Raw genomic sequence first — 27,450 nt, 5'->3', positions numbered from 1 at the left:
ACAAGCTGAACCAAAGATAAAATCAATCTCACAGTAACAAACCTTGGACTAATTGGGAGAAATATGCCGGACTACACATTTAAGACTATATTTATATGTCTTGTCTTTTCAGTTTATGTGTTCTGTGTGTGATCAATCCTACTAAATATTGTATTGCGCATTCAGATATTGTGCAATTTATGACTTGGCTCCGATCCTTTTTGTCCCAGGTGAACTTGGTGTCTGAACACATCTGGTGTGACGACTTCCTGGTGCGCAGCTTCTACTTGAAAAACCTCCAGAACAACGAGACCCGCACAGTCACCCAGTTCCACTACCTGTCCTGGAGTGACCGCGGCATCCCCACCTCGGCCCGCACCCTCCTGGACTTCCGCAGGTAACGTCCGCGCCCCTCCATACTGACCTCGGAAACCCCTCATATTTCAAACTGCTAATGTAGGCCTGTCACAATAACACCGTTTGAATTATGATATGCAGAAAATAATGTGATGGGAAAAAAATATTGATGATATTGATTTTTTCACATTGATGATACAACTTTTTAATATAATATGTAGTTAAAGCTTAAACCGCAATTTGATAGTATCTTTAATTAGTCCTGTTATTCCACCATCTACGGTTTTCATACTATCATACTGCAGTTAAGAAATTGTTGGTTAATAAGAAGTTGCCCAATAATGTGAAAAGATACATAAGTATACCCGTTAATGCAAGTCATCATGTCTTTTTAAAGACTTTTGTTTTGTTTTGACAAAATAGGTTGTTGTCAGTTTGTTTGAGGCTGTTCACCGGAACATGTCAAGGTAAAAACAACCTATTGTCTTAAAAACAATCAAATAAAATTACAAAGCTCCAAAAACAATCTTTTTTTTAATTTATTAATTATTGTGACTGGCCAAATCAAAGTGTTCATCCTTTGTCTGTTCTCAATGACTTCTTTCCTAAAAAATCTGCCAAATCTGTGGTCCTTTTGCCCCCTCTTGCCTCTTGGTTGCCCTGAAGAATGCCTGTTCTAAAAGAGTATGTTTCCTTGCTATTCTTTTCATCCTGGGCCCGTTTCCCTCACCTCCCTCCAACACATGTGATGCAGCAAATTAACAGCCCCGCACTGCCTGGCTTGGCTTGGGAAGAAAAGAAATGAAAAAAAGCAAATTGAAACACCCAATTAAACGAGAGCTGTCTTTCTAAAATCACAGAGAGGGGGAAGGTAGTGACTGAACTCTCGCTGTCTTCATGTGATGTGCTTTGGTGCAGGAGAAACAACCAACCTCTAGGGAACAGCCAGGCAGGGTAGGAAAAACCCTCCAAATGAGAATATATGCAGTTGTTTGGGGATGGAAGTCTGTCCCTGCAATGCAAATGAGACTAAAGAACAGCGCGATCATGTCAAAGAAACGAAGATGTCAGTTATGTTAATTTACCATCAATTCGTATTGTCGAGATCTAATTTCGAAGCTCTCTCATCACCGTGAGCATTTTAAAGGACTAAACGCTCGCACATTCTACAGACGTGGTGTCATGGTTTCGGGCACCTTGGTGCGTTGCGGTTGCCAGTGTCATTTTTGTGATGTTGCAGCTAGTAATATGAGCCCAGTTGCATAGTCACAAAAGTGATCATTGGAAACTGCGTCTCCTCAGCCAGGCCTGTGCACAAACTGTCTCACTCCCCCCCTTTCTCCTGCTCCTCTGCTGCTCCTTCCTCTGGCTTGCATGGACACGCCAACTGCAGCCCCGTGTCTGCTCGGGAAATGCTACTAATGAAAAGGAAAGCTTTCTTATCCCTCAAATTCTGTTAGATGGATGAAACGTGTGGTTTGAAGTCTTGATAAATATTTTTACTGTGTTATCAACATTGAATGATGGACAATAGTGTTCTGTTTTTCTTTCTGTGGTTTTGCTGCTGTTGTTGTTGTTTTTGTTGTTGTTGATCATGATGATTTTAAAATGTCAGTTTTTAGCACCACTAAAGTGATTAGCATAAAATAATTAATTTATAACATTGTGAATTTAAATTAAACTCTTTTTGATTTCTACTGCAACTAATTCAACAAGGAACGAAATCCGTAGCTGATGTGAATTGGGTCATTAAATACATTTTCAACAAAAATAACCTCACCATTAAATAAATAACATTTTGATACGTCTAGTGCCAAATGCACTGACTCCAGCGTGTAATTACACTGGATTTGCCTTTGCCGTGTGCCACGTAGCTGTCAGTTATTTTGAAAAACAGAACCTAGAGTAGTTCTATGATGAAATATTTAGCTGTTTCTACATTGATAGGTGAAAACTGTGGATGTGGAAGGATGTGGGGAGCTCCCAGTGTAGTCAGTAGTTTCCATGGCAACAGCGGGGTGTGAAAAGGCTGGCTGGACCTTCACCGCGCCTGTGGTGTAAAACATTCATAATTGGCCGTGGTTAATGCGTCGGCGGACGACGATCACAACATCACACCGCCACATGTCACAAATACTCTGTTTGAACGATGCTCAGTTTATTTACGTGCTCCAACATGGATCTCTCTCTCTCCTGTTGTAATGAAAGTGATTGATTGACAGCGGAGCGCATCACTCATGATTGTGTTCAATCTTTTGATTATTGCAGCCATTAATTTTACACAGGCCGCAGAGGAGACATCCCATGTGAGACATATTTGGTTTAATTGTCACTGTTATCATCAGCAGGAACGATCGATCTTTGCTTCACAATATGATTTATCAGCTGATTCACTTAGGATGGTTTGCAATCAAGCTTGCAATAACATTGAATTTTCTCTGTTTTTTATTTCAGAAAGGTTAACAAGTGCTACCGGGGCCGATCTTGTCCAATAATTGTCCACTGCAGGCAAGTATAAGTGTGTGAAGCAGTGCCAGTGGCTGACCCCACTGCACTGAGGTGAAAAGTGTTTGTCTTGGTCTGTGTGTTGACTTAAAGCGCTGAGCCCATTTACTCAGTATGGCTCCAGTGGAGCTGCTGTTTACTCCTCTGGTTCTGTCCTTATGGAAATGTTCTGCAGACACTCACCCAAAACCTTTCCATTTCCCATTTGGCTGAGTTAGTTCGGCGACTGTGATTGGTTTGCATTAAACACCAAGTATCTGTCTAGCCACTTTTAATAGTCACATCCTGTTAAGTCATGCGTGGGGCCAGGCTCGGCGGTGGCCCTCCGAGGGAGATGTGCGGCCCGAGTGTCTAGCAGTGGATTAATGAAGCTGTGGTGCTCAAGCCGCTCTCCTGTTTTATTGGCCTCGCCTTTATTAGAGAGATGTGCATGCCTTGTTCGCAATTAACATGCAGAGCCGTTGAATGGCCGGCAGGCACAAAGGGAGGCTTTTCATAAGACTATCTCTGGAGTAATGGAAAAGCAAGGCTCTCCAAAAGCTGCCGTGGAACCGCCCCTGGCCTCTCACCCTCTCCTCTGCTCCTGAGGTGCATGCATTTAAAAGCCTTTGTCCCCAGTGTGCCCCACAAGCCATTCCCTTCACTAACAGACCACACATGAGCTCGTGTGCAAAGGTTTAACATAATCACTTTTATTGGAACATCAAATATTCAGACATGTTATTTTCACAGAAATATTGGGGATTAATACTGATTTCAGTGTCTTGCCTGTTCCATATTATCTGTAATATCAAGCTTTTAAGCAGATGGAGCCGTAGCCGTGTGTGTCGCTCTGCATAAGACTAATTTGTGTTTAAATCTACTGCCTACTTCACAGTCTCCCGGCAGATGCACATGTAAATGAGCAACTGGTTTCCTTATAAGAAAAACACTCTTAGATTAAAGCGGCGGTGGCTCTCCTCTGCCTCTCTAATCACCTCCTCTCTCTGCTCTCGCAGCGATGGCGCGGGCAGGACTGGGACCTACATCCTGATTGACATGGTCCTCAATAAGATGGCGAAAGGTAACGATCAATGACTTTCTTTTCTCTCTTTCTGCTCGTCTCAAAGTGTTTCCCTGGCAACGCTAAAGCTGCTCATTTTCCTTGTGTGAGTGTCTTGGAGATGCATTAGAGGGTGACTTCTGTGAGGCCTGGATAGACAGGAGGAGGGAGGGAGCGCGCACAGTAGAACAAAGAGTCCAAAGCAAAGTGGGAATGCTGGAGAAATAGGGAGCCCACATTAGTAATTATCTTTTAGGCTGCGGTCACACTGTGTTGACCTGCATCACAATGGCAGTGTGAATTTAGACAGCGTATGCATGGAGATGAAATGTTTAAAGAGAAATGTTGTGCAGGTGCTCTTCGCTCCAAAATCAAGACTTAATATTTAATAACTACTCCGCTACATGTCATTGTGTCTTATTTTATTATTAATTTTGATTTTTGTTTTACAAACTGTGTATCATTTAAACACTGTCACATAAAAACGATTTTTTTCCCAGTACATAGCATTGAACTATAACATAAGTAGGTAATCATTTAACATTTGTTCATTCAAACCGAAACATTGATCTAAAACGACATAGTAATAGAAACTGGTTCATTAAGTTCCTGTTCAAAACTGCAGAAGTGATCTGTGACATTTCACCGTGTCATTTATTTTGTGGCTACATGACATTTTAGAACCCTACATGTGTCACTTGGAGTCTTCATTTTTCAAATAATTGCAACTAAGTACAAGGAAGTGGACGGGAGTAGGGGGAAGGTGAAGACAAGGATTTTCTTAGTACTCAAGCTTCAGTTTAAGGACAATACAAGATTAATTAAACATGCAGGGCAGGAATCAATCAGAAGACAACTTTTAGGACACTAACGATGAGGAAACATTGTTGTAAAATGATTAAAAGCTCATAAAACTGTATTTTGCGTAACGATTCCCCTTTAAAATTGTAAATAAATGTCCCCACAGTGTGAGCAGGTGCAGGGTAAACAATGGTTGCGTTTCTTTTTTATTTAAATATTCAAAATGAAAATTCACCAGGCTCTAGTGGCACCTAATCTGACTTATCTCTGCTTATTGTTATTGGAAGCTGCTCCCCTCATCACCCTAAACCTCTATATGGCTTAGCTCGCCCTCTGCCCTTTACCCTTCAACCTCTCACCTTTGCCCCTGTCTCTGTGTGTGTGCACCCCTCCTCCTGGTGCACCCGCAGTCCTTCAGAGCTGACAGTTGAGTGTGCAAGGCAGTAATAGGGCTGACCCATACGACTGGATTTCAGAATCGAATTGGACACTGACCGAGTGAAAAGACTCAAAACTCCTTTCTTTTGTAACCTTTTGTGAGCCGCTCGTAAGAAATGAACATAATCGTGTTCTCTCAAAGTTTCTCCCTTGGTCCGAGAGCCTCTCCTCAGCTTAAATTTGGAATCTAGCCCTTCTTAGACATGAAAGTCCAGTTGGAGCGCTGAAGCACTTTGGAGTACTGGTCCAGCTGCATTAAATCCCTCCTTTTTTCTGGCGCTCTCACAGACGTTGCATTTTCACTGGCTTTCAAAACATCTCAGGAGCTCTTTACTCTCCTTTCCCCTCCCTTTTTCTCAAACTAAACCCGACAGCCCGTGTGAAATCCATAAATCTGAAAGGAGAGTGAGATTTGCAGATTAACATCACACATTTGCAGATCTACAATGGGTTTAAATCAAGAGCAGCTTATGATTGTAGAAGTCCAGTAACTGTTGCATGAGCCAGGCTGCTGGGAAAGCTATAAATCATTTTAATTAGAGTTTGTGGAACATTAGCTCACATACATGCAAAAGAAGTTAGATTGTTGCATTCGATTCTGTCTATATTTGTCAAACCAAGATACTTGTGCATATTTTATTTGAAGCACAAACATGGCTCGGGTCCAAGTCTTTCGAGGGATGAATGTAATAATTTTCAATGGCTGCATTGGTCCAAAGGGAGTGCAGCATAAAGAGAGATTGACAGATGTGAGCAGGATTACTCGGCCCGCTTTGAACTCACTCCAATTTTTGGTGTGTTGCAGGTGCTAAAGAGATTGATATTGCCGCTACCCTGGAGCACTTGAGAGACCAGAGAGCTGGCATGGTCCAGACAAAGGTAAGGTCCTGGGCTTTGAGCTGGAGTGTTCAGGGGGGTGTGAAGAGAAAGGGATGGGGGGGCAGGGGTCCTGGCCATTCAAACAGACAATTGTGGACTTCATGTGTGCAGAATAAGGGGAAATGATGTGGTTAATATAACTCAAGGCTGCACATCTATCTCTGCTCTGGGACTGTTTCAAATATTACATTTATATTTAACCTTAATAACTACCATGATTTGTTTTCTTCTTTACAAGAAAAAAGTAAATTTCCTGCTGGCTCCTGGAGTCTTGATTTTCAATTTTATATTTCAATTTTATATATGAATTCTCTTTTATTACTTTGGAATTATATTCAAATATTCATTCTTCTGTGTGGGCTCACGATCCTCCAGCCAGTGTAAAGTTTTGAAAAAGCCAGTGAACTTTGATAAGTTTGATTGAAACACCAGAGTTAATATTAGACCCATCAGCGCCGCTATTTTAAAGCCTCCGCCTCACCGTCATTTCACAGTAGGCCTTCTCCACCTCCACCATTTTGGAAAATGGTACTGCATGTTCCAAACATTTCAGGCTATAATACAAACAGCCACAAGCCTCTTTTGTTTCTCCTTTATAATGGGGAGGAATAATAACAATAATAATAAAGCGGCCTGCCGCAGCAGTGGGTGATCATATTTATGGCGGTGCAAACAGACTGCACTGTTTCTCAAACGTTCATTAGAGCTGCTTTTACAGCTCGGTACATGTGTTGTAAAAATGCACACAATCACTCAGGCTCATTCCCTCTGACATGTCTAAGTGAAATTATATTGGAATACTGTTGATTCCACTTCGGGACTTCTTGCTGGGTCTACACAGAAATTAGCTTGTAATGAGCAATGAAATTCCGAGTTAGATTTCAAGGATTGGGCTGCCAATTATCCTTTCTTTCCTTTATGATGTTGCCACTTTATTTTTGGATGGGGCTTGAAGAAAATAAACATTGATTTGCCTTCGTTTTGGCTACCTCTTTGACAGGCGTCAACACGCAGTAATTACAGCATGTCTAGCCATTTTTCCTCCTCACTGAACATTTGTCTGTGATCAAGTGGACAGACATTGATCTCCCCCTAGTGGTTGAATGGAAAACTGTGCTCGGTGCCCTGAAGGCTTTTCAAAGTATCTTTTCAAATCTGGGCTTAAGATATACAGCAGCTATAGACAGGTGCACTTATATATTCTCGCACCATCAGAAATAGCAAACACTCGTGATAATCTCAAAGCGCAGCCACGGGTGACTTGCTGCTATTGATTTGGCCTATCCTCAGGCCAGACCATGGCAGCGCTGTGTGTTGACACATCTGAAGATTGTTCCCTCCCAACTCCTACATAGCTTTTTCTATGTGAGTGGACCCTATGGCCTGCAGCCCAGGGAGAGGAATACAAAAACAGTAGGTCCGGGGGGCACACATCAATCAGCCCTCTTCCACACTCCAAAGGGACAACTCTGAGTCATATTCACCAACAAATGCACACACACACACACACACCTGAGAAAAAAACTCAAAGAGTGTCCATTTTAAGACACACCTGGACGCATCGATGAGCGATGAGGAGGATACATTTTCTGGTCCAGAAGTGGCCTGCCTTTTAACAGGTGTCCAGAAACGCGGTGGTCAGTCATAGAGGAACAGCAAAAAGAGGAGAAAAAAATACAAGTGCCAATCATTCTCACACACTGAAATGCAAACAGGAGCTAAAAACTTGCTTCTATTTTCTCTCTCTTGCAGGAGCAGTTTGAGTTTGCCCTGACAGCCGTGGCAGAGGAGGTGAATGCCATCCTGAAAGCGCTTCCCCAGTGAAGACCCCCACACACAACCCCTCCCACACCCCACTCCTCTCCTCTCTCTCTCTCTCCCTCCTCTCTCTCTCGCCCTCTCTCCCTCTCCCTCTCTCTTCTCAGCTCTTCCCGTTTCTCCTGGCTCACTGAGCACTGCTTCCTCTGCCCACTCAAGGCTGACACCTCCTTCCTTTTTCCATCTCTATCTATATACTCTATAGCTGTATACTTCTGAATGTCGTGCCAGGTTTTTCACCACTGGAGCCACGTTTGCAAATGTGAGACTGTCGACGTGTTGACAAAGATTGGCATTTGTACTTTGAGATTTGTAAGACACCTTTTCACCAAGTTAAAATGATAAATACTGCAATGGTGATGTCTCTGTTTTACTAAATGCTCCAAATCGTTAATTTAAGAGAAAATAAGAGAAAAATGGGTTTAATTGTAAAAACACTATACTATACTAATTATGTAGTATTAGCAGTAAAAAAAAGAAAATTAAAAAAAAAAGAAAATAGGCTAGCAAATATAAAAACGGTTTGGCAGTGCTTGGTGAAAATGTGTCTCTTGTCGATATTTTGACAGTGATATTTAATGTGATAAACAAACCCCCTATAGTCCCACTGATGTGATGTCCAGTCTAAAGTTCTTCTGCCAAATATTTACCCTATAAAATACTGATGACCACTAAACTTTACAGTGACGAGTTCGAACTGGATGAAATGTAGTCCTTGTTGTATATATTCTTAATAAATGGATTCATGTTTGAATTGGTCATACAATGAAGTTTCCCTCTGTATCTAAGCGGACTCTGATCAGCATCCTGTTGACTTGGGTGTATTATGTACATTGATTACCGCATATCACTTCTATTTTATTTTCCAATGCTTGAATAATTTGTCTCACCTTTGTTAACCTTGAGTGTAATAGAGAATATATTTAGATCTATGTCATCTTGCAGTAGTAAAACAATGATGTGCTTAAAACAGACTTGTACTGTAAGAACTGTTCATCCATCTCTGCTCTATTGTGATATGTGACAGATCTTCTCTTCATCTAAGGACAATGGACGACATCATAAATCCCTCTATCTATAGTGCTATGAGATGTATACGGAGAGACTCAATATATTTTGTGTGAATAATATTAAGATTGATAATAAATGAATCAGGAACAATAACCCCGATCTCCCGTGGTGCACTCATTCTTGTCGGGTTTGTGGTTCAGATAAAAAGGAGGATTCCCTGTTGGTTTCCTTACTGAGGTCTGAAGAAACTGGAATAACATTGTGTCTTTGTGTGTTTGAACCATGGGTCAGGAACTTGTTTTAGTTTGAATTGTTAACCCACTTTCTTCTGCTCCGAGACAAACTGCCCAGGATACTCTCGTGCAGTTGTTTCCACATGGTTCACTTCAATCTCCGCCCACGTCCTGCTTTTTCCCCTCTCTTGATAATGCACCTTGTCTGGGGTAGTTTCAGGCAGTCGTTTTTTGGCTGATTCTGGGATGAAAACTGGTGTCCTTCTTCTCCATACGCAACAGTCGCATTTTTTACCTCAGTTCATCAGCATTTATAATACACTGCAGGGCATTCATCTTAAGAATATACATTATCATCAAGTACAGGCCTTTTCTGTGTTACTTGTTAGCAATCAACAGCACAGGTCACTCTTAATTGCCCCATCAACTGATCGTATTTGCTAAAACATAAATTGTTTGTTTTCTTCGAGCTATAAACTGATAATATATTTTACACCATGATATGCGCTATAACAGTACATGATTAATGAATAATTAGCATATCCGTTACTCACATCTCAGAGTCGTAAAGACAGCCTCATTAAAAACAGTAATGAGATCGACATGTATAGGAAATGATAACGGTTTAATTCACATTTTGGTTTTGAAATGAGGTACAGAATTTGAATTGTAAAAAAAAAAAAAAAAAAAAAAAATTAGAAGTCATTCTGTTTGCAGAGAAGCAGAACAAACCTGAATACATGGCACGAATGGAGAATCTTTAATACCCTGTGCGGATGTGCGTGTGCGTCTCCTCCTCCTGACAGTTTTAATAGCTGGGAATGAGACTTCATGCACTTCCAGAGACCTCATTTACATATGATTCACTGATGAGCTGCCACCGCTAACCAGCAGCACCAAACCAAAGTCCTATTAATATTCTGCTATTCAGGTTGTAAAGCACACAGACCTAATCAGCTTAGAAATTACTGTATGGAAACCGTAATCACGCATGTTTAATTGCTTATCATCTGATGGGTATAAATTTATTAGAAAAATATATTCATAATTGCTTCCTGAGGTATGAGCTACAACAATAGCATGTGATATCCTGTCAGCTCCTATTTGTGAGGATCAGTGCGCTCTCAAAAAGTGCCTAAATTACATACTAGGCCTTTCCTTTTGGATGCCTGGTTTAACTCGAAGTGATTTTTAATTTAGACGTTTCTAAATTACTGCTTGTACTTGTGTAACTTTTGGACTGAGTTGGCAGAAATCAGTGTCATGAGCTATAAATGGGTACAAAGTAGGCAAACGTCTGTGTAGCAATCATGATTCCACTAAAACACTCCCACACCTGCAGATAGGAGTTCCGGAATAAGCAGCGAAATCAAAAGTGACACTAAAGGAAAGTCGCAGGCATGAAACGAGAAGGAGACATCTAACGAGAGACCTTTGCCAATGAATTATTCAACCCTGAAACAAGCAGATTAAACAGGCTCTGGTCAGGTTCCACAGACGACTACAGGGACTAGCCAAAACTCAAAGGCCTTCCCACACGGACCAGCCCGTCTCCAGCTTTGCCCGCTCTTTGATGATCTCCCCGCGCTTTATTGTGCGCACTCTTGGCACGGCTTTCCTCTTGACACACTTGTTAATTCAGGCCATTCAATGAAACCATGCTCTACCAGGCCAGTCAACAGCTCCGCTTTGGTGAGCCTCCCTTTGAAGACTTGAATACAAACATGGCAAGAACCAGGAATAACATGAGATAAGACAAGAAGATTAGCGAGTTTTGTGGTTGATGTAGTGTCAAATGTACTCGAATAGACAAACTACTTTTAGGCTCTCTATTACAAAACTATCAGCCCGTAGCTAACGTTTTAAGAAAAGATTAAAGGTTTTTTCTAAATATGTTATATACTTTTCCATTTCGGTAAAGTTTTACTTCCTGGTTGGACATGATAAGCTGCAGCCAGGACATTAGGCCCATTTGGTAAGCCTATGCTACCCGAACTTGTGCCAAATCGAACGTGTCCTTCGTATGCAAATGAATGGTGACGTCAAACCCTGTATTAAAGTATATACAACATTTATCTGCTCTTCTTGTTAGTAAAAGTGAATGTTCAGTGGTCACTAGACACTTATACAAGAAGCACACAAGATCAGAAATCTCAAGTTAAAGTCAGGTAGTCTTTAACACAAAAATGACAGTTTACATGCTAATTGTTACCTAAAATAAAACATCAAAATGTTTACACACTCAACAGCTTTTAACAAGGCTTTGACCTCTTCTAAATGTGGTCAATGGGTTGGTACCAACCCACTTTTATCACTCACAGATTTCCTCTCAATAAACAACTCATTTGATGTTTTTCAGTCAGGTTTTAGACGTCGGTGTAATCCCTCATTCGTCCAGGCGTGTTCCATAGTAGAAAAAGCTTCAGTTGTAGTCATCTGGACTCAGTTTGAAAAAATAGACGTTTCGACTCTCATCCAAGAGTCATTGTCAATAAAAGAATTTAGATCGAGAACTGTTCTCGATCTAAATTCTTTTATTGACAATGACTCTTGGATGAGAGTCGAAACGTCTATTTTTTCAAACTGAGTCCAGATGACTACAACTGAAGCTTCAGGTTTTAGACCTCATCACAGCACTGAGACTGCTCTTGTCAAGGTGACAAATGACATCCGCCTGAACACTGACACGGGCAAAGCCTCAGTCTTAATTCTGTTAGATCTGAGTGCTGCTTTTGACACTGTCGATCATGGGATCCTCTTACAGAGACTAGAGGACTGGGTGGGCATCACTGGCACTGCCCTAAACTGGTTAACGTCCTATCTGGAAGACAGGAAGTACTTTGTTGAAATTGGTAGCTGTGTCTCAGACCACATGACCCTGACCTGTGGAGTGCCCCAAGGGTCAGTCCTGGGTCCCCTTCTGTTCAATCTCTACATGCTGCCGTTAGGTCAGTTGATACGCAGTGAAAATGTGTCCTATCACAATTATGCAGACGACACTCAGATCTATGTTTCACTATCGGCAGGTGAATGTGGACCACTGGATTCACTCTGTCACTGCATCCAACAGATCAGTTTGTGGATGCAAAACAACTTTCTCCAGCTGAACTCAGACAAGACTGAAATAATCGTTTTTGGCCCACAGAAACAAAGAGAAAGTGTTAGCGGTCACCTCCAGAGTCTCGCTCTAAAACCTACAAACCAAATTAGAAATCTGGGGGTAATAATGGACTCAGACTTGAACTTTAACCGCCACATCAAATCAATAACATCAGCAGCTTTTTACCATCTAAAAAACATTGCCAAAATCAAAAATATAGTGTCAAAACCAGATTTAGAGAGACTTATCCATGCGTTTGTCTCCAGTAGATTAGACTACTGTAACGAGTTGTAAAACAGCTGCAGTACATCCAGAACGCTGCTGCTCGGGTCCTGACTAGAACCAGGAAGTATGATCACATTAGTCCTGTTCTCAGGTCTCTGCACTGGCTCCTGTGGCTCAGAGAATAGACTTTAAAGCAGCTCTGCTTGTGTACAAGTCTCTCCATGGCCTAGCACCAAAGTACATATTGGATATGTTAGTGCCATATGAACCATCTCGGACTCTGAGGACCTCAGGGACCGGCCTCCTGCTGGTGCCCAGAGTCAGAACTAAACATGGGGAATCTGTGTTTCAGTTTTATGCAGCTAAAATCTGGAACAGTCTTCCTGAAGATGTGAGACAAGCTTCTACTCTGACAATGTTCAAATCTAAGCTAAAAACAGTTTTGTTTAGCTGCGCATATGACTGAAACAGTTTTTTCTTTGCACTCTTCTCTTTTGTTTGTGATTTTATTAGTTTAGAAAATCAGTTGGATTGATAATTTTTAATTTAGTTAATTTGATTGTATTTCTGTTTCTGTAATTTCTTTGTGATTTGAATGCATTTTTCCTGCTGTGTGAAGCACTTTGAATTGCCTTGTGTATGAAATGTGCTCTACAAATAAACTTGCCTTGCCTTGCCTTGCCTTGCCTTTTATGAAAAATCCATAAAAATTACACAACAGTTTTAATTTGACAGATAATAATACCTGATAATACCTAATAATACACTTTTTTATGTAAATGTATTGTTTAAACCGTCAGAAATTGCTTGTAAATTGTCCATGCATTTTCAATAGAATGTCGCTCTTTGATGACATAGGTAGACAAATTTTATTTTATAACTACTTCCTGTGAATTTGAACTTTCAGTTTAAATTTTTTTCCTCACGAACTGCAACATGTGGTAGATGTGAAACTATGACAAATATTTACCACAGGTTCTATCCAACCAAACCAAGTTATAATTATAAAAAACAACAAAACCTTCACGTTAAGGTGACCAATATCAATATGCTAATATCAATGCAACGTATCAACCTAGCCTACGACAGTGGCTCCTGATGCTATGCTAATATCAATGCAATGTATCAACCTAGCCTACGACAGTGGCTCCTGACGCTATGCTAATATCAATGCAATGTATCAGCCTAGCCTACGACAGTGGCTCCTGACGCTATGCTAATATCAATGCAATGTATCAACCTAGCCTACGACAGTGGCTCCTGACGCTATGCTAATATCAATGCAATGTATCAGCCTAGCCTACGACAGTGGCTCCTGACGCTATGCTAATATCAATGCAATGTATCAACCTAGCCTACGACAGTGGCTCCTGACGCTATGCTAATATCAATGCAATGTATCAGCCTAGCCTACGACAGTGGCTCCTGACGCTATGCTAATATCAATGCAATGTATCAACCTAGCCTACGACAGTGGCTCCTGACGCTATGCTAATATCAATGCAATGTATCAACCTAGCCTACGACAGTGGCTCCTGACGCTATGCTAATATCAATGCAATGTATCAACCTAGCCTACGACAGTGGCTCCTGACGCTATGCTAATATCAATGCAATGTATCAGCCTAGCCTACGACAGTGGCTCCTGACGCTATGCTAATATCAATGCAATGTATCAACTTAGCCTACGACAGTGGCTCCTGACGCTATGCTAATATCAATGCAATGTATCAACCTAGCCTACGACAGTGGCTCCTGACGCTATGCTAATATCAATGCAATGTATCAACCTAGCCTACGACAGTGGCTCCTGACGCTATGCTAATATCAATGCAATGTATCAACCTAGCCTACGACAGTGGCTCCTGACGCTATGCTACTATCAATGCAATGTATCAGCCTAGCCTACGACAGTGGCTCCTGACGCTATGCTACTATCAATGCAATGTATCAGCCTAGCCTACGACAGTGGCTCCTGACGCTATGCTAATATCAATGCAATGTATCAGCTTTATAGTGACGTAAGGTATGGTATTGGCTACTCCTTGTGTCCAAATTTGTCTTCTGCATTTCATCCAACCTTCGCTGCTACTCGAGCAACATCTAGCAAGGACCCATCTCCAGATTTTGAGCAAAGTTTATTGTCAGGATGGAGTACCTAGCAATGAAATATATGAAATATGCTTTAACAACCCACATTATCAGTATAAATACTTCCTGATGTTGTGCTGTCAGTTCTAAGAGAATTAACTGTCTCTTCTTATTGTATGTCAGCGAAAGAAAAAGCAAGTCTGAAAAGCCGTAATCTGCGCTGACTGCCCTGCTGCAGGACATTATTGGCAGAAAACGATTACTTATATATCTTTTAGGTTCATGAGGAAAACAAGAACACCCGGAGGATACTCAGGCGTGGGAAGAACATGTAATCTTCACACAAAATCCAACTTGGGATTATCTTGCGGTGAGGCTGAGTGCCAGCCATTCTGCCACCCTGCTGTCTTTTATGTTTCTTATTGAGCACACATACAAACTGGACATACAAAAGAACACATATTTATTTTGTTAGTTCCTTCATTTGAATTGGAGCATCTGTTGCTATACTGAGAGTCGTTTGTATAGAAAAGTCCATATTATTGAATGTCTGTTGTGGTCTGAAATGCTACCTGCTTCTCAGTGGACTGGGCTGGGACAACTTAGAGCGTTGGCTAGTTGGGGAAAGTGTCTGGGATGTGGTCCAGTCTCTTCCAGAGGGATTCTTGTTTTTTGTGGCGGTCGTTGTGAGGAGTGAATGGGGAGCAGATTGGAGAGCCGCTGTGTGTCTCATGTCTGTCCAAGGCCTCCGTACCTTTGATCCTCCTCAAAAACAAACACTCTTTACACTTGGCACTGGCGGCAGTAGTGTCTGTTCAAGGGTTCTGACAAAATGCTGATCCTGGGGAAACGAATGAATCGTAGAACACGCTTTTTTTTTTTATGTCACTTTCAATACAAACACACCAGAGACATTGAGCACTGGGGATTGAATGATGATCTAATGTCCGCAAAAAAGCATTTTATTAATTTACCTTGTGGTTCGAGGCTTGTGTTCGTAACCTAGATCAATCTGGAATTCACCATTTCTATAACCCAAAATGTGCATCTATTTCTCAGTGGTTCAGTTTGATGCACAAACTGTACAAACGTGAAAGCCACACTTATTGACAGTTGTTGGCCTCGGCAAGAAAATAATCTGCTATTTTGGTGAAATTGTCAAAGCAGGATTCTGTGTTTTTCAATTTAATGCAGCTCTATGCTCAAAGACATACATTTTTCTGACCTTTTTCTCCTAACACTCCCTCGTCAGTGTGTGAGTGAGTGACAGTTGGATTTAACCAATCATAGTGAAGTGTTATCTTGCAGAAGATTGCTCTATGGTAATATAAGGTTACCAAGTACGCATATGGTATGAAAATTGTGATACACATTTTTGGCATATCGCCCACCCTAGAAGCTTCTATTTCTGCAAAAAAAAAAAATCAAGACAATCCTCACAAGAAAAAAACTGTCTTGCCTCTTCTGATCAAGACCTCATCACAGATTTAAGGTTGAAGATGTTTTATTCCTTGTAGCTTTTCATTTGCAAATGTTGTCTACACTTATGCCGGCTGATCAAAGGTCTGTCTGGAATGGTAATAGCCTGCATAGTAATCTTGTAGCAACTCCTTAACTTGCCATTCAGGTGCCTATATGTGCATGAAAAAGTGCACCAGTATACTTCTATTTCCTTTCTCCAAAATGTCACTGGAAAGGTAGAATGAATGGTCTTCAGCTTGGATGGGAGGTATTGGAATCAAAGACGACCAATAATGTTCTTCAAGTTATAAGCCACTATCGTCCATTCTACTGTCCATCTGTATGGTTTAGATGAGGTCAGATGTAATATCAAGTGCTCCATATTTCATTAAAACCAGATGACTTAAGCCCGATGATTGACAGAGAGACCGGTTCAGAGGAAGCTGGCACCAACATGTGTCTCTAAGCCTTCCATCTCTTCTCATTATCTTGCTCCTTGCTTATTAATGCGCTCGCCGGTTTCACAATGACATTTTACGGCGTTTCATCTCCGTCCCATCATGCATCTGGAGATCCCCTGGCATTTGGCTGGGGCGCTCTCACTCCTGTCTGACCAGCGCCGCTCCAATTCCTGCTCTCTGTCACTCATCATAAGTAAGTTTATCAACACGCATCTAATCGGCCTGTACTCCGCCGGGACCGTAAGCATTTGCATACTTAGATTGCTTTCTTTTGCCTGGCTGAGGACGCAGCTCTTTTGCATAATTATTAATGATAAAGAGGCAGCGCACAAATGTGTCAGAAAGTATTAGTGTCGCGTATACAACATGGATTCTAAAGGATCCGTTTAGAGAGATGCCAGAGGAGAGATGGGGGCAAAGGCTGAGGAGGCTGGATGCACTTCTACATGAAGCAAAGAGGTTAATTAAAGCAGGGATGGGCCGACCAAGATGGGATATGCATGCGTTTCTGGGATTAAATTGTGGCTGTGGAAAGAAAATAGCCCCACTAGGATTACAATTGTCAGTCACAAGAACAACAATGCAACTGTTTCACTGTAAACAAGCACTGGCAACTCGATTATTTTCTCTTATTTAATTTTGAGCCAAACAAGAAAGTTTGGCAGCGCACTAAAGAATAAAAAGTAGTTTGCAATCCAGGACAAGATTGAATATTGGCCAGGAACAACATAAGAACATGGAGGGAGTTTGTTTTGGCTTGGATGTGCTAATTTGTCTGTAAGCAGTAGTTTTTAAAACAGTCGGATGGACAGAAGGAGTTGTTGATGTTGGGTTCACTTTGACGTATTAATGCGTCTTGTGCAGCGACGTCAGAAAAGGAAGGATAACTCCAACCACAAAGTTGTCAGCTTTTCTTGCAGTTCCAAGGCTGTTTAAATAGAGAGAGCTGAAAGAACATGAAGGGCATCTCAAATTATACAAATTGTTGTTGGTCAAGAAGAATGGAGGCAGGTGTTTTGTGACAATCCAAGGTGAAAAAGTAAGAACTGAAAAGTAAAGCATTTCAAACTGCTAATCAATCAGCACTATTTGGCTTGAAAGTCTGTCTGTTGTTGATCCATAAAAGGTTTCTTAACTCTCACAGCACCAGGGTTAAGGTATGGACACATAAGCCACGTTCCCCCAGACTACAGGCTCGAAAGGGTCTGCTACATGAGCAGCTGACGTCATCCAAACATAACAAATGTTTCTTAATAGAACAATTCTAAATTGTACCTAAATTATACTTAACATTTCATAAGGCTAATCTCAACAATTTACAATGTAGCTATTCCAGGAGGCGCTGTGAGACGAGGGTAAAGCTAAAGTAAACAAGAAACAACTTCCGTTCCATCAGCTTTTTCTGCATTTATTTAACTTCACTGCTCATCTACACCACTTTTTCACATCTCTTTATGAAATGCATTGGGGATGGATAGTGCATTGTGCTCTGTAAATATCATGTTTTGGGTCTTGATGCAAATGCGTCGATAAACAGAATACAGCTGAAGCTAACATGTGCTATCGTTGTACTAAGCTGTCTGCTCACCAAATAAACTTATCATCACTGGAAATGTTCAAGTCAGCTAATATTTTTTTTCATATATTTATATCTGCTTTTATCCGTTTGTTTTCATATGTCTCTGCGTTCTCTCTTGTCCAATCATCTTGCTGAAAATGAGCCAGCACACTCTAAAGGTAGTACCAGTCGCACCCCCTTTTGACCCCTTAAAACAGGCCGGTACAGTTCACTTAGAGTGGAGGCACTTTTGGACCGCCACATTCTATAAGCTCCAAAGCGAGCCTATAGAATGTGGCGATAACAAGGTTCAGAAGCTCTTAAACCACAAAAAGTGACGGATCTGCAAAAGGCCACAGACAGTAATTACTGCAGTGCCAAGAGTTCTAGGAGTCAGGCCACAAACAGTTTACCATGATGGTTATAACAGCACAGTCACTTTAGCTGCCCATTTCTTGTATATTGTCTTAGCAGCAGGCCCATATTGTGTCATCTGTCGTCGGTAATTACCACTTTCCCATTGCCTCGGCCTCGGTGAATACTACTCAGCGAGTCAGCATCTATACCATAAGTGTTTCGTGTGAGCGCTTTAACTTTACAGCAGGGAAACAGCTGCCGTCGTTTTTTTTTTACGGGACAGGAATAAATAAGTCATGCTCGCTCCGGTTCATCTGTGGGTTTAAAATACCCTCCCAGTGTTTTTCAGCTAAACACAGACCCAGTGTTTGTCCCCTGTTCTGTATAATAGGATGATATTAAAATGCCCAGAGCCATTGTTAAGTCACGCCGACACAATTGCAGCGCGTTGGCTGACCTTTTTAGGACTGTAATGAGGTGTTGGTTATTTCTCTACACAAAAACAAAACATACTGTAGGATAATAACAGCTGTGTGTGAATGCTTTTGCCAGCGGTAAGAGCCTGGATCAAATGAAATCAATCATAAAGTAACCCTTAAACAGAACTTGGTTGGTCGTTAATTTATAATAGCTATGACCAATTGTTGATTGCTGTTGCAGAAAAAACACAATATAGCATGAATACTAGGTAAATAATTTTAGCAGTCTTTACCACTTTGAATAAAATCTTTCTACAGGAAAATTGTGTGGATAACGTCAATCACAGGGGCGTATCCAGGCTTTTTCACTCTGGGTAGCCCAAGGGTGGCACCAGGGCCCGTCAAAATCTTTGACTTTTGATCATTAAATTTCTTTTTTTTTTTATTGATCCATTACTTTAAATAATAAAATGTTCACTTTTCGGTATAATTCCGTGCGATATTATGAATAAAATCAAACTTTTTTTTTTTTCATTTACATCAAATACTATATTGCCTCAGCCCCTTTGAGTGGGGGGGGGGGGGGGGGGGGCTGATCAAAAGTTCAAATTCCCCATGAAAAAGAATGTGTCATATCATGTTTATATAAATCTGGTACAGGATTGAAACACTAACATTGACAGGATCCTTCTCCTTATGAATTTACGCTATGCTAATATCAATGCAATGGATCAACCTAGCCTACAACAGTGGCTCCTGACGCTATGCTCCTGATTTTGTGTTTGCCCTTTATTCTGTGCAAGGCCACTTTACCTACAACCATTGATTAAAGTGGGACTAAACACCTAAACTCCGCCCACAATCAGGTTTCAATCAAAGCTGGTAAACTGGTCAGAGCCTGGAGGACTGACACTGCACTCAAATCAGCAGCAAGATTAGCGGAAGGGACGAGGAGCGCAGCAGAGTTAACCTGAAGTCAACGTATAAATTCAGAGCGAGATCGGCGAGACGACAGCCACTCAGTGAACACCTTTTGACAGACAGTTGCATGGAAATGGGTCGAGCAACTGAATCCGCTCCTCATTACACCCTCTGATAACTTCCTGTATAGAGCTGTGAGTGCAGGGTGGGGCTATACAGTGTGATGTCACTTGAAATGGCTGTGGCCACTGGAGGCAGAAAAACACTGTAGGAGTCCCAGAAAACTGACACATATTATCCAAAATTGAGTTTTATGAGCTTTGAACCATGCTCTAACATTGTTCTCTCATCAAAACACCGGGATTGCTTTTAAAACTCCTTTTTTTTTGCAATCTTTGACGTGGCTCCGAGAATATTCTTTGCTGTTTTTAAGTCTATAAATCATCTTTGGGCTCGTTCTGTGCGTTTCTGTCAAACCATGATCATTATGATTAGTAGCTGCATTAAAATTGTGTACTCTGGTTCTCCCAAGGTTGTGGCAAAGTTATAGTTTTTTGTTATTATTTTTTTTAGTTTTAAAATGATGAATAAAATGCAAAAGTAAAGGTACTCAAGAGCATGTTTAAAGGTCAATAACAATACAAACAATGCATAATAGTTGTCTTTTAAAATTGCCACACTGAAAATAAAATACAAACTATCAATGCACACAGTTATTATTTTTTGTGTGTGTGATTTATTGATTAATCCCACTTTAAATAGCATTTCAGAATGTTCCATGTTTTAACCTTAAATATGTTATAGTAGAAAAAGCTTCAGTTGTAGTCATCTGGATCAGTTAGAAAAAATAGACGTTTCTTAAATATTTTATTTCAAGGTAATTTCTAGTACAGTTGATCAGTTTAACAAAATTTGCCCTGAAGCATGTGTTGTTGTCCTTTACGAACCAGAAGTGTTTTAAGATACCCTTATTTAGGCATATTTTCTGAGGTCACGCGGGGTCATATGTGGTCTGCCCCTGGCTTCAGTCAACAAATAAGAGATAATGACCTTTCACCTTGATATTTTTGCATAAGAATTGCCATCAGTATCCCACAGCTGCCCTATATGACAACCTCTCCAAAAGCAAACTGCTTTTTTCTAATCAGACACTCCGGAGGGTGGAGGCGTGGGGAGGGGCCCGGGCAAAGGGGGCGCCGTTGAGTTTTTGGCCTCATCTGCATCACAGATTAGGGCGCTTAGAGAAAAATCAACCATCCATGATTCATTACATGTTTCCTGCTGAGCCGTTGAGATAGCAACCGACCTAGCAACAGGCTCCTAGCAACAGCAACAACTCGCAGTTGTTGTGACAGCCTATCAGGAACTTTGATTACAATTTAGCCAATCAAGACGGGCGGGAAACGTGATGATGCATTTCCTCTTATAGTCACAGAGATGTGTGTAATTGCAATGTGTATATATATTGTATGCTGGAGTTTTATTTTTAAGGCGAGACACTACAGGCAAAACTGATTTTTAGGGGGGTTTTTTGGTCAGTTTTCCTCCCATAAAGACATAAAGAACAGCCCTTAACGTAGCACTTACACACACCAAAATTTACAATCTTACACTTAACAAAACATCAGTATTTATTTTCTTTTTTTCCCAAAGATTAAACATAACACAAACACAACAGAACACAACAGAACTAAACCAGCGACGGAAAAATAAAATACAAATAAACTTAAACTAAATAGCAAAGAAACAAATCATGGCATATTTAAATTAAAATTATGGCCCCAATTGATCAAGAGTCTTTCAAATGTATCCATTTCCAAGTTCAGTCCAAAAGTAATTTTATTTCATCATATTTGTTTAAAGTCAGTCCAGCCATTTCTTTGTGATGGCCTTTTTTCCAGCTAGTATGTTTTGAAGTTATCCATGTATTGTGTGCATGGCCAGAGTGAGAGGAATGGCAATGTCAAAAACTGTTGACATATTTCTAAGCCTTGTTTCTTAAAGTTTTAACAAAAAATTTCAGTAAGATTGAGTTTTTCCAAATAGTAAATACTACATTAGGTGCAATATAAAACAGCAAATAATACAATTATAATAATAGCAATGTCCATAGAGCCAAATATGGCATGCATAAATTAAGAATTTACTCATAAAATAAGGTAAAAAATGTCAAAGAAACATGTAAAAAATATTTACTCAAAAATTTACAGATGGTCTGAAATAGTGCAGAGAGTGAGAGTGCGTGAATAGTATTGGTTGAATAATTGTTAAAGTGGCATGAGTCCAACGGCAGAGCTAAAGAAACTGTTCTTGGGGCGGCAGGTTCTGATCCGGATGGACCGTAGCCTCCTGCCTGAGGGGAGTGGCTCAAATAGTCCGTGTCCAGGGTGATCCGACTTGCTCATCCCTGCTCGTCTCTGTTTGTCCCTGGCTGTGGCTCCAGCGTACCACACGGTGATGGAGGAGGTGAAGATGGACTCAATGATGTCCATGCTTGGCTTTCCTCAGCTGCTGCAGGAAGTACATCCTCTGCTGGGCCTTCATGATGAGGGAGCTGATGGTGGTCTCGAACCTGGAGTAGAAGGTGTAGAAGTGTAGTAGAAGCTCCTCAACCAGTTTGCAGTCATCTGCAGCGTGGGAGGGGGGCTCTGGGCTTGTAGTTGGTGAGAAGCCAGAGCCCTCTCCACACAGAGGCAGGGAAAACTGCTGCTTCAGACGTGTAGTGCACTGATATCTAACTCTCGACACCTCCCTGCTAAATCCATACTTTGCATCTTTATTGCTCTCTCTGTCACCAGCCCTGTGCGCTGCCTCCTTCTGCTGCCTTAACTGCCTCAGTTTTGGAGTGAACCAGGGTTTGTCATTGTTGAAAGTGACTTTGGTGTGTGATGCTGTCCTCACGGAATCAAATGTATGACATCACAGTGTCAGTGTACTCATCCAAACTATCTGTGGCAGCTCTGAAAACCTCCCAGTCTGTAATGTCCAAACACGCAGGCAGCTCCTCCACTGCCTCACTGGTCCACTTCTTAGAGGTCCTCAGTACAGGTTTGGAGAGCTTCAGCCTCTGTCTGTACTTCGGGATCAGGTGAACTATGGCGTGATCTGAAGAACCCCCAGTGGCTCGGGCCAAGTTACATAGTGAACCTTTAATACAACTAATATTAAAACATGCAGTTAAGTAATGTATTCTAGTTCTAAAATGTTATTCACTACGGTTTTCTGTTAGCTTAAGTTGTTAGCATCCGAATCCAATAAGGTTGTGTAGTTTTGAAAGGAACATAAGACAATAATCTCTTTGTGTATTATAATGTACAGTGTTCCAAGGCCTCCTCCTCCTCCACATCTCATGGTTCACATGAAAATCAGTAGTATTTCTGTAATCACCATCATTTGTCAGAGCTCCGTGCCTGTCTTCTGTGCCACATGGCTCTGATCTGCACTTGAAAGGCCTGAACACTGCAGTGGACCCAGGATGAAGATAAAAGGCGGATCATAATGTATCACTGTGACGTCTCTCTCACCTCTCTGGAGTCATGTCCTCAGGCCTCAGTGGGGCACAGTGACAGGGTTATCAGCTGAAGCATTGTGGTCCAAGAACGCTATGTAACGTGGGGCTTAGAATGTCATAAAAAGGCTTTAGGGTGGACTTTATTTAATAAATGTTTAGTGCAGAGAAAACGTCATAGGCATTAAATGTACACTGTGTACATTGTGGTACAGGATTTCTGGTGTAAATTTTATCGCTTTGGTTTAGATGTTCTGCATGAACATTAAGCATATCTCCATGGAGACAAACAATTGGCAGACCATCCACCAGAAAAGTAACATAGTGCACCTTTAACACTAATCATCAAAACATATCTAGTAGATTATTCTTTACACTTAGCACACGGTGGCTGTGGCACTTTTAGAGGCTTGTGAGTTCGACTCCTCGGGCAGACCAGACATTTCTGCACAGTTTGCATGTTTCTACCCATGACTGGGTGGGTTTCCTCTGGACACTCGGATTTACTTGCCAATAGGGCAATATAGTGTACCTTAACCTTAACTTTTATCATTTGATTTGGACGATGAGGTGCAGTCGCAAATGTCTGGTCCAGGGGAATGTATTAAAACATATTGAAAAAGGTGGACCTTTCAATTGTAGATATTCTGACTGATTGTGTTTCAGATGTAGATTAACTGGGTTTTCACAAACTAAATTTGTATTGGTGTTAAAGTTGTCAAATAATTTGATTCTCAGTGTATTTTACATGATGATTATGATTCAATTGGTATTACTGTATATTTAGAGGTTAATAAATAATTAATTCAAATGTGTGTATTTTAGAACTTCATGTCAACAATGAATTTTGGAGCTATAGTATTTTATTTGGTAATTGTATTGATGAATTTGATACTGTAGTTAATAATTGTATTTTAGGAGGTGTTCCTAATGATAAATAGTAAATTTAATAATGAAATATTTCTAATTTTAGGGGAATTTATTTTGGTGAATTGTTTATTTATGCTGTGCATATTTTCTCTTTGAGATTAACTTTAGACTGGTAGTCAATAATTTGAATCATTAAGATGCATGTATTTTGCCCAGCATGACAGAACCATCATGTGGTTCTTTAAACATTTCAGGTCTATATCTCAATGCAACATGATGCTAGTGAAGAACTTCTTAGAGGCCAAATTCAGCAGGAGAATCAACAAAAATTGGTCTGAGAAACGCTTTTTCTCTACAATTCCGTCCTAGTGATACATGCTGGTACAAGCCACTAGTAGTGGAACAACGGCCCATATGACATTCAACAAATTCATCCAGGTCTTACCCAAGGACACGTCAGGAAAGACCAGTCATAGAATTTGAACAAATAACCTTCTGGGAAGTTTTCAAATAATTATAACCAATACACATCCTTCCAGTTAAACGAATAACTATATCTGCAGCAGTTATGCTTATGTGTCCATAGGTGCGTCAAACAGCACTGCAGGAGAAAGTAAAGTGTGATAAGTGGACAGTTGAAGGCAGAGTGGAGGATAAAGCGATGATGCACCTGAAGGGAGCCGGCGTCAGAGTCATAAGTGACATTAGGTATAGAGAATCCGCCTACAGAAAACACACTCGCTCGCCCACACTGACCCTCACATCGGTCTGGGACAAAACACTGGCTGAATCACCACAGAACAGACTGGAATTCACTCTTTGTACTTGACTTTGAGCATAGTCCAACAACGCAGGAGACAGACATGGAGTTATGAAATACATATTGTGATAAACAGCCGTTCTGTTATGACAGTTTTGCACATAAAACTCTTATTATGGAACTTTAAACGGGTTTAGTATAGTATAGTATGTATAGTGTGTTTAGTATAGTGTGATTAGATAACTGAAGAGATAAATAGAGAAAATACAGACCTAGATCTTGGAAATTGGTGATTTGACGAGAAGGCGAGGAAGAGGCTGAGGTGGCTGATGGTTCCGTTGCTGCGGTGACGATGGGACAGAGGATGTGACATGTAAAATGAAGATAACATTACTTAATATATTCATAGCTTCTGAGATGATTGACTCACAGTGACAGACAGGTGCAGTATTAGGTTGTCACATGTTACATATTGTACATCTTATAATAATGTATATAAATATTCATATATATATAGTAGAAGTTGATTAAATTATGTAAAATTGCAAGGCATTGGTAAAGTTAATATCAACCTTTATTTCCACTTGCCACTGTCATAACCCGGCAACAGGCCACAGCAAGAAATGCAAAGTTCAATAAACTAACTCTTTCATGGACGATCTCAAAGAGGCGTGAACGTCTTCAGAGGTCAAGGGTGTATGTGCGTGTTTGCTCAGAAAATATGTCTGAGTGGTGTTGTATGAATGTTGTAGATTGAAGAAAATAAGGAAAAGAGTGCAGGACATCACAAGGTCGCAACAGACTCCTGCCGAACAAAAGAAAAGGATAATAACACCACAGCGCGACAACATGGGGCCGTGACACCGCTATAGTGGTTCTAGTTGTTCACGTAAACAAATGTAAACTCCTAAGGAAACATGCACTAACTTCCCAAATGATCCGTATTAAATCAGTTTTAGATTCCACTGTTTTACTTTTGTTGTCTGTGAAACATTTTGGAATCGGTCATATTCATCTAACGTGCTGAAGTGGATTGGATTGTCGATGCATCTGCGTTGCCCTGCGTGACATTAGTTGTCAGAAACTGATCAATCGAGAGAGCATTAGTTGAGGGGAAAAGGCTTCAACCATTAACCCTGAGGAGGAGAATACGATAAACCTCAACTTCACACAATTATCTTAAAGACTATTGTCGCTTTCAATATCCTTACAGCAATGAAGCAGATGATATTAAAAACGTTTAAATTGATCCTACTAACATACTCAAACTCAAGTATAAACTCGTCTATAGCAACGGCCTGACGAAACAGCCTGGAGGAGATAATTACGCAAAATAGACTAATCCCAACCAGTTATTCCAATTTGTAAACTAGAACAAGCTTTTGGTCGACGATCATTGCAACACAGATTAATTAATTTCCTACTCATTGTAAACATCTTCCTGGTTCCTTTCCCAGCTTTGCAAAAGGACGCTCACCATGACGTCCCCCGTTCGTTTCCTAATCTGCAGAGCGCTGTACAAGGACAGAGAGGAAAACGCTCCGTCTAATTTAGCTCCACCTAAACCCCGGCGTGACAGCTGTTCCTCACTAAAGTGCACCCAGGTGGCAGCGTGTCTTTGTGGCTTTCTTAACACAAACCCACAGCCCTGATTTGACCGTGCACATTTCCTTCTATTTCTGAGTGTCAAATTTAGTTAGTTTGTTATGTTCACATCAAAATGCAGTTTTTTTTTTCCACAAGACAATGTGTTTGCAGCCACCTTCACTTTTATTATAATAACAATAAAGGGGCCAGCTGCTTTGAACAGGTCAAACAATAGCCACTTGAGGGCGACATGAATAAAACATGGGGATGACAAATTTAGAGCCCTAATCAGCTCCTTATTTTATTCATTTATTTATGTATTTATTTATTTTCAAGTAAAAACGACTTTGGATTTGGAGTGTTTTTTCAAAATACAGGACTGAGTGAAAGGTTTGTGGCGAAAAATTACCAAGTATTTCTTTCTTTGTTTTTTACAGTTTCATGAACAAATGGGTACATTTTTAATCAGTTTCAATTTACGTTGCATTTTAAAACATTTTACAAAATAATTACATGTGATGTTTTGTGCAGCACACTTACACACACAATATTTGGGTTTGGTCATTATAATTTTACTATGGCAATAACAGAGAGTACCTTGATTTTAAGATTGGTATTTTTCATATCCCATAGATTTTCTTGACTAGCTCCATGCCCCCAGACTGGTAGTCAATAAAAGATTTCCACTACGCTCTTCTCGCATAGTCAGAATTGTAGAATGGAGAGGGAGAGAGAGATGGGCCAATGCCTCCACAGTTTAATTAAACCCTTTGAGACCAGCGGCTGCATGGGAATAAGGGCCAAATGAGTTGCTGGGTCATGCGCTGAGTTCTGCTGCATGAATAAAACAACAGACTGCAGCCTCATTGAAAATAATCGCCCAATGCCACGACTTCTTCTTCTTCAACCAGGGCCAGGGTCCAGACTCCTGACAGAGAAAATCCGGGGCGTAGTCCGGTCTATTCAATTAGAGTGTTCACAGGAGGGAGCAGTTACAGAGCAGACGTGTGGCTCAGGTGGGACTGCTGTAGTGAAGGGGAGCTGCTTATAGTGCTGGTTTGTTGTGTAT

At 40.8% G+C, this 27,450-nt stretch overlaps 1 protein-coding gene across 1 annotated transcript in view; it reads left to right on the top strand.

The window, feature by feature from the left end:
* ptprn2 (protein tyrosine phosphatase receptor type N2) overlaps window positions 1-8,983 on the top strand; it is a 112,260-nt gene extending 103,277 nt beyond the window's left edge. The window contains exons 18-22 of the mRNA XM_072450963.1: window positions 210-376; window positions 2,791-2,844; window positions 3,840-3,904; window positions 5,928-6,001; window positions 7,754-8,983. Coding sequence (XP_072307064.1) covers window positions 210-376; window positions 2,791-2,844; window positions 3,840-3,904; window positions 5,928-6,001; window positions 7,754-7,825 — 432 coding nt within the window. The 3' untranslated portion in view covers window positions 7,826-8,983. The remainder of the gene's footprint in view (window positions 1-209; window positions 377-2,790; window positions 2,845-3,839; window positions 3,905-5,927; window positions 6,002-7,753) is intronic.
* The last annotated feature ends 18,467 nt before the right edge of the window (window positions 8,984-27,450 follow it).

This window comes from Eucyclogobius newberryi, unplaced genomic scaffold (assembly GCF_026437365.1).
Source record: "Eucyclogobius newberryi isolate DKJ021-1_F unplaced genomic scaffold, fEucNew1.0.hap1 SCAF_18, whole genome shotgun sequence".
In the NCBI taxonomy this organism is placed as follows: domain Eukaryota; kingdom Metazoa; phylum Chordata; class Actinopteri; order Gobiiformes; family Gobiidae; genus Eucyclogobius; species Eucyclogobius newberryi.
This window is presented reverse-complemented; position numbering and strand designations above follow the sequence as displayed.